The 13757-nt window shown below is 34.8% G+C and overlaps 1 protein-coding gene across 3 annotated transcripts in view; it reads right to left on the bottom strand.

Annotated features, from left to right (window-relative positions):
* The window catches only part of SRGAP1 (SLIT-ROBO Rho GTPase activating protein 1), a 325104-nt gene that overhangs the window by 74132 nt on the left and 237215 nt on the right, over positions 1-13757 (bottom strand). For all 3 annotated transcript variants that reach the window (XM_074226225.1, XM_074226224.1, XM_074226226.1), the window contains exons 7-8: positions 9488-9709; positions 7161-7262 (exon numbers count right to left, since the gene is read on the bottom strand). In XM_074226225.1, the coding sequence (XP_074082326.1) occupies positions 7161-7262; positions 9488-9709 (324 nt within the window). The remainder of the gene's footprint in view (positions 1-7160; positions 7263-9487; positions 9710-13757) is intronic.

Here is a 13757-nt window from a genome sequence, read left to right on the forward strand (position 1 = left end):
GCCTATATACAGAAGAAATCATAAAAAATGTTTGGAAAAGTCTCACATTTCAAAATATTCATAGCAGCTCTTTTTTGTAGTGACAAAGAATTGGAAATTGAGGGTATCTCATCAGTTGGTGAATGGCTGAACAAATTATGGTATATGAAATGTTATAGAATACTATTGTTCTATGTGAAATAATGAGTAGTCAGACATAAGAGAAGCATGGAAAAAATGACAAATTCTGATGCTGAAGAAAGGGAGTAGAACCAAGAGAGCACTGTACATATTAGCAACAACATATGTGAGTTGATTAATTTTGATGGATGCAGATCCTCTCAGCAGTTCAGAGAGCTAGGGCAACCCTGGGAGACCTGTTACAGACAATGCCATCCACTTCTGACAAAGAAAACAAAACCACCCAGAAAAACCCAACAAACTATAGAATCTGAATGATCACTATGTTCACTTAATTTTTTTGTTTTTCTTTCCTATCTCATGGTTTTCTTTCTTTTCCCTTAGTCTTCATTACTCATACAGAAAATAACTAATATGTAAACATATTAAATACAAAGATACATGTACAATTTTCAATAGACTATTCACCACTGAGGGGAAGGAGATGGGAAGGTAGAAGAAAATTGTGTAATTTATAAATATGCCTGTGGTTGAATGTTGAAAAACTGTAATAACATGTAATTGGAAAAACAAAATATCAATAAGGAAAAAAGAAATTGGCAGATAATTTTTTTCATTCATTTAAGAGAAAAAACACATTTTTAATAAATGAAAATGTTAGGTCATAAAAAAAGTGTTTGCTAATGAATGAATTAAGTTAATTTAATAAAGATGCAGCAAGGTATGGTGGTCACAGAACTGGCCTCAGAGCAAAGACTTGAATTCAAATTCAAGTATCACCTCTGACACATATTGGCTCACATTATGGGACCCTGAGTAGATCACTTAACCTGTCAATAGCCTAACCAACTCTCTGAAGTCAAGACTTTTTTTTTTTTTGTTATTGTCCCCTTTTGTCAGTCAAGTGAAGCCTATGGGTCCTTCCTCAGGGTGGTTTTCAAATGCATAAAATAAAATATAAAGGATTACAAAGGAAACTAATTATTTTCAAATAGCTATTTATAACTTTTTTTCCCACAACAAAATCTTGCATATATACTCCAGATTAAGACACAAAATCCTGAGAAGGTGCTAATCTGCATGTGATAGAAGAAATTTTCTCACCTGGGAAGTTCTGATAGCAATGAAATCACAGAGCAAGTACCCTCATATCCCCTATTTTTGACAATTAAAAACATTAAAAATTCAAGTTTATAAATTAGTGAGTTTGCATCTCAGGGAAAAACATATGTTTTCCTAGTTCAGATCATATGGTGGAAACAGTTGTTTTAAAGGTTGAATCTGCAAATCTAAAGATCTAAACTAGTAATAAGCAACATAAGCATGATAAATCATTATTCATTCTTTATCCAAACACTTCCTCAACTTTTATTTTCAGCCTATACCACTTCTTAGGGCTCATAAATTCCATCGATTCATTAAGATAATTTCTATTTCCCTTTGTTTGTCCTCAAACTACTTTCAAGGTCCCTGTAATTCACATCTCCTAAGGTGTAATGAAAAAGAGCATGCTCACCCTATCTGTAACATAAATTATTTTATAAATCTAGATGATTGATTCACCCTTCATCTTCTCTCTTCCCAGAATGGACTGTTCTAATTTATTCTAGTCAGCTGGACTAGAACACCTTCAGTGGAATAAGGTGTACCCGGGAACAGCAATGAAGAGTAGGCTATAAATAGCTACAGCTGAAAATACAAGAAAAGACTTTTTGCCTCTGCTATTGCGAAATAAAGCTAAAATCGCTTCCATTGCTTCCTAGATTAAGATCAATAGGTATTTAGAGAGAGTGGAGGCTGGGCCAACATAAAATGACATAATGCTGCCTTTTCTGATGATACTGGGGGTATTTGTCGATGGACCTTTATATCCTCATACATCACTTACATACCTGCTCCCTGGTTGGAGGCCATAGAATCCCCTCCCCCCGCCTACCCCTTTATGGAGCAGAAGAATTCTTTAGGAACATGATTTTGACAACCAAAGATGCAAAATTCTGGACATATTTTGCAGAAACATCAAAAGAAATATATTTAATTCCTCCCCAGGTTTGTTTCTAATATTTAAAGTATTGCCTGTCTTATTCAGTTTGTAACAACATTGTGCTTATCCACATCATTGCCTGGGGAGTTCAGTAAATGTTCCATAATAGCAGCAGTAATAAGGGTATGTGTGGGGTTTTTTTATACTTGAAAGTTCCTGGACACACAAAATCTAGGCTTAATGGGACCTCGTAAAATGCACTGGGAGACTTGCCAAAGCCCCAACTATGTGGTACTATGGCCAGAAGGAAAGCCAATAGTTTCAGTTTCAAGAAAAATTCAGTTTGATAGTATATATATATATCCTTGGGTTCAACATAAATTCACCAGTTTCAATAAGGGTGGCCTAATTTTTGTAGTTAGAATGGGAGTCAAAAATTACATTGGTTCAAATTCAAATAAATTGGTTAAGAAAGTTTTACACATAAAATACCAACAAAGACATACATATATGTACAATTAGAAATATTTAAATAGAATGAAAATGACATGGTATAAGAATCATTTCTGGGAAGTATTCACTATTCAGAATTCTTATTTTGGCATTTACTAAATTTAATTAGATTCATTTCAGACACAAGTAGTTAGGAGTTAGAAAAAAAAAATGACCTCTAAGGTCTTGAATGAAAGGTCCTGGGTTCCTTTCATTTTGCAGAATCATCAGGTTCCCATGGGTTTAATTATCATCTCTATGGACGATTTTCAAATTTATATATCCATTCTGACTCACTCTTGAGCTCTAGCTCCACAACATCAATTACCTATTAGATCTTTTAGTCTGGAAATCCCATGGATATCTCAGATTTAGTTAACAGAACTCACTTTTTCTTCTCAAACTTGATCCTTAGAATCACTGTCCTTCCAATCAGCAGGTTCATAATCTTATTGTAAACTTCAACTCCTCATTCATTCACTCCACGCACTATGTACTCTCTACACCTGCTACATTTTTTGCATCCCTCATCTTCCATCAATACTGACAGCACCCTAGTCAAGATCTTATCATCTCGGGTTTGATCTATCACAATAATCTTAAAGTTGGGATCTCTGTCTTAAATCTTGACCCCATTTCAATAGATCCTTCATATAGCTTCCAGTTACTTCCCAATGTGCCCATTTCCCTTACTTAATAAACTTATTTCTAAGAGCAAACACATAAGTCTCTTCATGGGATTTAAATTCCTTCACAATCTGAACCATCTTATTAATTCTAGCCTTATTGAGCATCGCTACTCTTCACACATAGCATATTCAGTCTAATCAAACTGACCTCCTTTCTATTCCTGACTCTTTTTCCACCTTTGTGTTGTTCCCCATGCTTGGATTGTATATCCACTTCTCAGGATCTTTAATTATCATTAAGACTCAGCTCATATGACACTTTCTGGAGTAAGGAAGACCTGAGTTCAAATCCAGCCTTGGACAATTACTAGCTGTGTGATCTAGGGAAAGTCACTTAATCTGTTTGCCTCAAATTATAAATAAAAATAAAATATAAGCAAATAAGTTTTCTCAACTATGAAATGTGGATATTAACAACATCTACCTTTCAGGGTTTCTGTGAGGATCAAATGAGATAATATTTGTAAAAAACAAAAAGAAAAAACCAAAAAATCCCTCCACAACCGGTGTCTGGCACATAGTAGGTTTACTCTCTCTTTCCTTCCTCTCCTTCTACCTCTAATGCCACAGCTTCTAAAAACTACCTTGACTCCCCCCAATAAAATATCTTGGGGGCAAGGACTATTTTACCTTTATAGTATCTAGTGTTCAGCAACCATTTGCTGATATGATAAATTATCATGTGATCTCTTTGATAACTATGAGTTTATAATAATTCGCATTTTATGGAACACATGTTCATTCTCTAAGCACAGGCTTATACTTGTGTGTACTATTCTGGAAAAACAAGCGAAAACATGAGCTCAAAGATCCTTAGCATTTATGATGAATATTATTTTTTTGTAGTCTGACAGTGAATTTCATAATGAGCATTGTTGTGTCTATATGAGGACAATTTTCAACAATTATACAACATAGTTCAAAATCCATGACTCTTTCAAGGTGGGTACCGAGTGTAGATTGTCCCAGGCTGCAGTTCATCTCTAGATTCCCATCCCTTTATAATTCTTGTTCAAGTTTTCCCACACATCCTTCATTAAGGATGTACCAGAGACCTTCTTATTTTTAATAGATTATAGATACCTGAATAAATAAAGGGTGATTCAGTGAAAACTTCACACTTTTGCTCTAAGACTAGTCCACCTTTAAAAAAAATCCCTTCATAGTGATGAGGCCAAAAGAACTCAGAAATTGCTTCAGTTGGCAAACATTTGATCTTTCTGCCCAAGTAAAGAGATGCAGCGGTTACAGACTGTACCAACTGAAAAGACAAGTTAATTTGTAAAACACGAGGAACAGTAAAGATAATTGTTTTGTATCAGTTATATTTCTCTAAGAAAAGGTGACAGCCAGAGTCAATTTCTCAACTTTTGTCCCTCCCCTATACTTTGAAGTTTCTATCTATCTATCTATCTATCTATCTATCTATCTATCTATCTATCTATCTATCTATCTATCAAGGTTTTTTTGCAAGGCAATGGGGTTAAGTGGCTTGCCCAAGGCCACATGGCTAGGTAATTAAATGTCTGAGACCGGATTTGAACCCAGGTACTCCTGACTCCAGGGCCGGTGCTTTATCCACTGTGCCACCTAGCCACCCCATTTTTTATTTAAATAGTTGCAGAATACAATTTCATCTTTATAAATCCTTTCCCTCACTAATTTAGCATTGCTTTTCACTTTTGTGCTAGTCAAAAATACAACTGCACAGTCAGCGGATTCTAATATGACTTCCATGATCATAGTTTTCCCCTTATGTTTGGTATATGTCATATTTAGTATCTTCCTTAAGAAAATAAATATGATGATTGTAAGATTTCTGATCAGTCTTCCAGTTTTTAAGTCGCTTTCATTCCTGGATTCTCTATTAGTTATAATTAGTTCTTAAATACTTCCAATGATATGACCAGGGTGATATGTTGACTTATGTGTGAATTGGATTTAAGTGAGGCAGAGCTGTGTCAGCCTTGGAGTCTAAATGCAAGATAAAAGTGAAGACAACTGGCGATGGCCCAGGATGCTGTGGATGACCTTGGCCTTTTTAAAATCTTTTGAGGTCTTTCCCAGGATTCGACTTATCTGAGTCAGTGCCTATTCAATGTACCTCTCTTTGTAAAATTGTATTAGCATTTCATTTTGCTACAATATGAAGTTTCTGGTTTTGCTTAAAAATGAGAATGCTTATATTTGTACACAATTCAGTACTATCCACAATGTACTGATTAGGTTTGTATCAAAATTATACATTTAGAGTTATTGTTTAGTCTTTTTCAGGTACATCTAACTCTTTTTGATTTCTATGATATTTTCTTAAGCAAAGATTGGAGTGGATTGTCCTTCTTCAGCTCACTTTATAGAAATATAGGAAACTGAGGCAAACAGGGTTATGATTTGGTCAGGATCATTTAATAAGTGTTTGAGATCAGATTTGAACTCAAGAAGACAAACCTTCCTGGCTCTCTGCCTAGCCCTTCAGCTGCTGCATCACCTAGCTACTTTATACATTTAAAGTACCAGCATTTAAAATCAATGTTTCCAGGTTGTCTAAAAATGGTGTCATTCTTAGTATCCTTGGCTCTGTGCATTGGCTTTGGAGTCAGGAGAATGGGAGTTAGAATCTAGCCTCAGACACTTGATTCTTAAGAGCTGGGTGACCTTGGGCAAGTTACTTAACCCTGATTGCCTTGTATCTAGGGCCATCTCCAGATCCATATCTGGTTACTCTACCCAGATGACTCTAGAGGAGAAACTGAGGCTAGTGACTTTGCATAATACCACCCCCTCCAAATCCAATTCATTTGTTTGTCATGGCATCACCTCCCCTGTCATAGTCTTCTGCAAAGAAGGACAAACATCACTGAAGTCACTATCACTGAAGAAACAAGAAGGGGCCGGCATATTCAATGGATCCTATTTTTTTTTCTGATGTGATAATCTTTTGGCTATTGTGACCTTTCAGCCAACTTTTGAAGATGAATCTCTTTGTACTTAGCTAGACTCATGCTTGGTTGGTCATGATAGCAGGACAGCAAATCTTTCCTCCCAATAGAACTTACTTTAGTTTGAACTTCACTGCTATCTGTGATAATTCAGAGGCTGTTCTTGCTGAGTTTTCCAACATTTAACCTAATTTAAGTATAAGATTTAAGATTCAGCCCCAGTGATGGACATTTATCTGTTATCTGAGGATCACTTAAGCTAGATTTAGCAAGGCTCAAATGTTATAAAGTTGGTCAACAAATGATGATCTTTTCTGACCGCTAATATCTCCTGAAGACTACTAAGGTATAGAAAGACTATGATAGGGATTGATGGAGGGAGGACCAACACTGATGACATCACATGCTCCAAGCAAGAGATAAATTTATATTTAAGTGAAGAGAATGTCTGAGTCTTCTTTTATGATGATGATAATAATAATAATAATAACTAACATTTATATAGTACTTTAAAGTTTGCAAACTGCTTTATTTATATCATCTCATTTGAGCCTCACAATTACCCTGGGAAGGTTTTTATTTTTATTATTCCTATTTTATGGGGGGGGTGGAAACTGAAGATAAGAAATATTAAGTAACTTTCCCAGGGTTGCACAGTTGTTAAGAGTTTGGGTAGGTTTTGAGCTCAGTGTTGATAGCTAGATCAATACTTTACCCCTACACCTTTTACCTACTGAGGCACATAAGAATCTTAGATTTAATCCTTGTAGATAATGCTATTCCTTACAGATATTGTAAATAATACTTCGATGGATGTTTTGTATTATGAAGATAGTGCATTAACTATGTTAATATTCTGTTGTTGTTATGTATTACAAATGGCGACCAATAGCATGGTAATGGTGAAATATATCATGCCTTGGAAAGAAATCTCACCTCCTCATTCTCAATTTTGAGCGTGGCCAGTCGTGACTGCAGCTGCTGGTACCTGAGCATGAGATCCGCTTGTACTGGCTGCTGGGCACTGACCTGACAGACCTGAGAAAGAATCACAGCGCATGGTGAAGCCTGAGTTTGAATTTCAGAAACCAGAGATTATTCCATTCTGTTTAAATTCCCAATGAGTCACTGCTGGTCCCTTAAGAATCCCCCTTATACATCTCTTAATAGTCAGCTCAAACACTCAATTTAACATTAACTCCTCTTATAGAAAAGGCAAGGACCAGATGCAATGATGTGGCCTATGTATTACTATGAGAAAAACATCTGTGTGGAATCTAGCTCAAAGATGCCTGGAGATTAGGTCTTGATTTTAAAGTTCACGCTCCAAGAACTTTCTTAATGACTGAAAATATTGTTAGAGAGTCACACAAAAGGGGAACAAAATCTAAATGTCTTTCAACTAGACTAAGGATCAGTTGAGTCATAGAGCCCATGCTGAGCTAAGTATCATTTTTTTGAGTTTTTAAAAAATTGTTACAGTATTTTCCCCCAATTATTTGTAAAGATAGTTTTCAACATTCATTTTTGTAAAATTTTGAGTTCCAAAATTTTCTCCGTCACTTCTTTCCCTTCCCTCTTCCCAAGATAACAATTAATCAATTAAACAATCATTTATTATCTATTAGGTGCCAGGTAAGCACTGGCAATACAAATAAAGGTAAAAATAATCTGCTTTCAAGGAGCTCACAATCTAATAAAAACTTAGGTTTGGATGCTAAGATATTTAAGCACTATCTATATGATTTCAATCTTGGCACTTTTTCACTGAGTTTTTAACTGTTAAAATTCTGTGCCCTCCCTCACCAAGTTTTTCAAAAGGTCCCTTAGAACCTACACCCTACTCAGAAATGTTCAACAGGTACATTTATTTAGAGCTATGTGAAAGATAATTTTTGTTCAACCTCTTTTTTTTTATTTAGGTTTTTGCAAGGCAACTGGGGTTAAGTGGCTTGCCCAAGGCCATACAGCTAGGTAATTATTAAGTGTCTGAGACTGAATTTGAACCCAGGTACTCCTGACTCCAGGGCTGGTGCTTTATCCACTATGCCACCTAGCCACCCTTGTTCAACCTCTTTTTGACAGATAAGGAAACTGAGGACTAGAGATGTTAAGTGACTTATTTCAGATTGCACTGGAAGCAAATGTCAGAACCTGAAGGAGATGTATAAAAGATAGGATAGTTCTTGAGTTTTCATAGGTTTCTTGCCATTGTCTTTAATGTAGAAAAGAGATTTAGGTTTATCAGTTTCAAAAACAAAATATTGATTGTTTTTGAGTTCAGGAGATACTGACTATAGTCATTCCTGTCTAGGACATGCTGTTATCTCAGGTCAATTTACATTTGGTCATGGTTGAAAAATAAAAATATAGTAACCATCTCCTTTTTTTTTTGATAGAACACAGGCCAATAATTCAATTCAATATCCACTTATTAAGTACCTACTGTTTGCAAGGCACTATGCAGAGCATACAAAGACAAAAGTAAAATAGTTGTCTCCTCAAAAAACTTACTTTACATTTAATTTATCTTCCTATTCAGAATGTTGTGTCTTTGAGCATATAACTGTTGGTTTGAGGTATTTCCAAACCAGTCATTCACCCAGAGTCAAAAAATAAAATAATTAAATTAGAAATACTCAAGAAATAGAGCATTCTGCTTTCAGCTCTTACACTTTATCTTATATGAAAAATATGATAATAAATTTAATCTCCTTAGATGATATTAACAAAACATATATTACATAAGTTTTGTCAGTATAAACAAAGTAATTGAGATCCCCCCGAGTATTATCTTATATATTTGGTCTATTTCACCCTGCCCAGTAAATTCCAAATAATTTGTTCTTCTGGTAGCTTTCATGATTTGAAATATTATCCAAGGACAGAAGTATAAATGATTAATTCTTGAAATTCACTTCAACTAGGATTTTGAGAAAATGAATATAACAAGAATTCAAAACAGAATATTTATCTCTGTAAGGTTTTAGTTCTACCATTGTGGAAAAATTTCTGGAAAAATAGTTTTCCTTCTCCAACTTTCCCTGCCATTTTGAAATGAGTTCTCCCCATGATATTCTTTAAATGGTAGTCAGTAGTAGTTGAACTTTGCACATTTCAAATAATGTAAGAGGGAGGGCTAGAAAGATTTAATAACATTTTTTGTGAAATTTTGGACTCAATACACTGTATTGGTATAGGTGTTGAGAATGTCAAGAGGAGAATCACTCAAGTAGTCAAAGTTCAAGTAGTCAATTACAGACCTCATCACCCATGTGAGACTGAAACTCAAATTTCATTGGTGGGCAGAAGGCGGCAGGGTACATTTCCATGAATCTCTGCTTATCACTCCGGGGTTCTAAATTATCAACTGCATTCTCAATAATATCCAGGCCTTCATGTCTGGAGGTTTCAAGATTATACTCTGCTGAGAGATATGTCCTTAGGGCTCTGTTCAGACTGGCATGGTATCCAAGATCACAGCACTAAAGAAAGGAAGAGGCAAAAACGAAACAAATCACAGGAAGGAAGCAATATAACAGGATTGTTTACATTTTCTATACATATAATGAGATTCCTCTCTCACTCTATGATTTTGCCAATAAATCCTAGGGGAAGGTAAAGCTATATTAATATTTCAGATTTTGCATGTTACACCAAACCCTATGAAATCATAAGATCATAGAGTTAAAACTGAAAGAGACCTATAGTAATTACTTAATCCAAGTCTTTCTGTTTTACAGAGGGATAAAAATAATTAGAATTCAAACCCTTGTCCTTTCATTCCAAATTCAATGTTCTTTCTATTATGCTGGGTCTTCCCGAACAAGAGCAACAGTTAGCAATGACTTTTCCTCTCAGATCTTCCTCAGTAATTTCCTCTTTAACTCTCTAATGCAGTTATCATGTAATATCATGTACAATAAATAGATAACCTTTTCTGTGTCCCTTATTAATAAGCTTCTTGAGGGGAAGGAGCTGTCTTATCTAAAGTCTAGATCTTTTTTATAGCACTTGGAATAATAGCATTCTTTATTCATTATATACTTAATAAGTATTATAGAAAAAAAGACCTAGAAAGCTTCTGTGTTTAGAGTCACTATGTGTTAGACTTTGCTCTATACAAGCATTATCTCATTTGATTCTTATAACAACCCTGTATGGTAAGTGCTATTAATGCTCCCATTTTACAGCTGAGAAAACTGAGATAGACAGCAATTAAAGTGATTTGCTCAGAGTTACACATGGCTGGATTTGAACTTGGATCTTACTGATTCCCCACATTCCATTCAGTCACCAGTTGCCTCTAGAGTGTGGCATCTGAATCGCTTTTTGAATAGATGAAAATCAAAGATGGAAAGGAAGTATAAAAAATGAGAGTAGAATTAAATCTGGAAAAATAACATAATTATCACTTCCTATTGATTCCCTTAGCCTTGATGCTATCCTCTTTAGTTCCACCTTTGAGGAGAGGGACTGTGTAATTCTTCAATTATCATCATTTTTTATTTACCTTTGTTATGTTTTTCTTTTTATTCTCAGGGGAGTAAATTTTAAAAACAGGGCTCTGATAAGTTAGTGATGTGTGCATAATGGATGGTAATGTTGTATTCAAAAGAAAACTACTGGGTTTAATGTACCACAACAAAACCGGATCACTTCACTCTAGACCTAATTCATCATACAGGAGTAAACAAATGCATAGATTTGTTCATTAGAACTGCTTTGATGGGGCAGCTAGGTGGCGTAGTGGATAAAGCACCGGCCCTGGAGTCAGGAGTACCTGGGTTCAAATCCGGTCTCAGACACTTAATAATTACCTAGCTGTGTGGCCTTGGGCAAACCACTTAACCCCGTTTGCCTTGCAAAATCCTTAAAAAAAAAAAAAAAAGAATTGCTCTGATAACCTTGTCATATAAAGGTTCTTTCAGAACTAGGGATGTTTAAATCTGAAGATGAGAAAGTTTAAGAGGACAGAAGCTTTGTCTTTAAATATCTGATGAGCGTAGATGTGGGTTTTCCTGTTCTAGGACAAAGCAGTATGACTACTACTAGGAAGTTGCATGGTAAAAAGAACTTGGTTTACCAAGATAATGTCCAAATTGTCCTCTATGTGATGAGGCGCCTTCAGACTGTTGTTATTTGAGTGAATGCTTGCTCTGATCCTGCTCTATTCTCTTCCCATGACTTGCTTCTCTCCAGATTCTTTACCCTAATTTCCCCAGGCTCCAGAATTTTTGGATATGCCACTACCTTCTCCAAATTGGAAATACTAGCTTTAAGCTCAGTCAAAATATAATGCCATACAGTAGAAATTCTCAATTATGAAAAACTTGTTATATTCCTTAATCATACCAAAAAATATATATGTATGTATATATGTATTAATAATAGTTACAACTAGCCTATTAGAAGCAAGTTATTGGTCATCTATTGAATGGGTGGTTGGCCAATAGTAATTTTTAAAAGTGAATTTTATTTTATCTTATAAGTTTCAGTCTTAGACATATAAACAGAACAATTTTTTTATTTTTCCTGCTCAAAAAAAAAGCAACAGCCATAAGTGTTATTACATGGAACTTATGGAAATTTAAAAATAATTTTATTTAAAAATTTTTAAAAAAAATTTTATTTAAGGCAATGGAGTTAAATGACTTGCCCAATAGTCATACAGCTAGGCAATTATAAAGTGTCTGAAGTCAGATTTCAACTCAGGTTCTCCTGACTCCAGGGCCACTGAATCACCTAGCCACCACTATTTTAAAATTTTAAATTATCTTTCAATAAGCTCAAGTCTATGGAGATTTAGTAGATGTCCAGTGGTTGGGGTTGAACAAATTGTGGTATATGATTGAGATGAGATACTATTCTGTTTTAGGAAATTGTGAATAAGATGCTCTCAGTAAAAACTTACATGAGCAAACACAATGGGAAATGTACTTTATACAAAGTAACAGTAATATTGCAGGATGATCAGCTGTGAATGACTTACCTTTTCTCAGCAAAGCTGTGACCCAAGGCAACTCTGAAGGATTTATGATAAAGAATACTATCTATCCCAAAGACGGAGCTGATGGTGTCTGAATATAGATAGAAGCATGCTTTTTTCTTCCACTTTATTTGTTTTTTGAGGTTTCTCTTTTTTGGCGGGGAGAGTTATGTTGACTTATGTTTACTTTTACAACATGACTATTGTAGTAATGTTTTTCATGGCTCCATATTTTTTAACCTGTATCAAGTAACTTGCTTTCTCAATGAGGGGGAGTCGGGTTGGAGGAAGGGAGATAATTTGGAACTCAAGGTTTTGGAAGTGAAAGTCGAAACCTGTTTTTGCATGTAACTAGGGGAAAAAATAAATCAAATTAAAAAAATAAACTCAAGTCTAAAAAAATCTAGCTGTATATGAAGTGAACTTAAATTTCTCTGGGACAAAAGATGTATTGAATACACCTACCTCACTTTTGTGAATATTGACAGACTCCTAGTAATTAAAGGAATTAAGCTGCCTGCTGATCAGGCCAGCTGCTTTATATTTTATGAAAATGGAATCCAGTGGGACTTGGTCGAAAATTCAAACCGGAGGAATGAAATTACACAATAGATTGTCTGATTTTTTTTTTTTTACAATAGAAGCTAAGCTGCTCTTTTAGGCTTTTCTGGAAAAAAAACCCTAACTTCTAAGTTCTAGGTAATATAAGCTATATTTTTTAGTACATAAATTATAAAAATATATATTTTTCATCCCTTAAGATTACCTGGTGGAATTTGGAAGATGTAAAACATTAAACTATTGCAATTGGATCTAAATCACTAGATAAGGAATTCTACCCCCCCAACCTAGACAATAAATGTTTCTTTAATTGAATTGAATTCATCAGATAGGCAGATGCAAATATACTGATTTATATTTAGATTTATATCTCTGCATTTGTGTATCTGATGAATTAAGTTTAATTAATAACACACATATATTGAGTGTCAACAGCAATGACCATACATCTTGATTTTTTCTATGACTTCAGTGATATTGCTTAATAACAGATTCATGAAACTCCTTAGGGCAAACCTGGAAAATCATAGTAGATGAACAAGACACTCATCCATCCTTCTTGTCACAATTAGCTGCTGGGTGGGTATGATTTTTTTCCCCTAACTCCTTCCATCAGCCTGTAAATAATCAAAAATACTGACTCTGAGGCTGTATCATAGGTTTTTAATTGCCTTTCTTTGGGGCACCTTTCAAAAAAAATGATATAATTCAAGTACTTCTTTGTTAAAGGGCACATCATCTGTGACAGCAAGGTCAACACATTGGAATTGTCTTTTTCCATATCAGAATTTGAAACAAGATTGCACACATTCAGATTCCAGAAATTTGGTTAAAAGAACCTAATGTAATTCCACAGAGCCTATGAATTATTAATGATGATCTGAAAAGCCAGTCTCTCTACAAAGAGTTGAGTTATAACCCCAGCACATTTAATGGAGTACATGAGAAACCAATAAAAAAGCTAATGAAAACAAAGTTGAGGC

The sequence above is a fragment of the Macrotis lagotis genome, chromosome 2, assembly GCF_037893015.1.
Source record: "Macrotis lagotis isolate mMagLag1 chromosome 2, bilby.v1.9.chrom.fasta, whole genome shotgun sequence".
Classification (NCBI taxonomy): domain Eukaryota; kingdom Metazoa; phylum Chordata; class Mammalia; order Peramelemorphia; family Peramelidae; genus Macrotis; species Macrotis lagotis.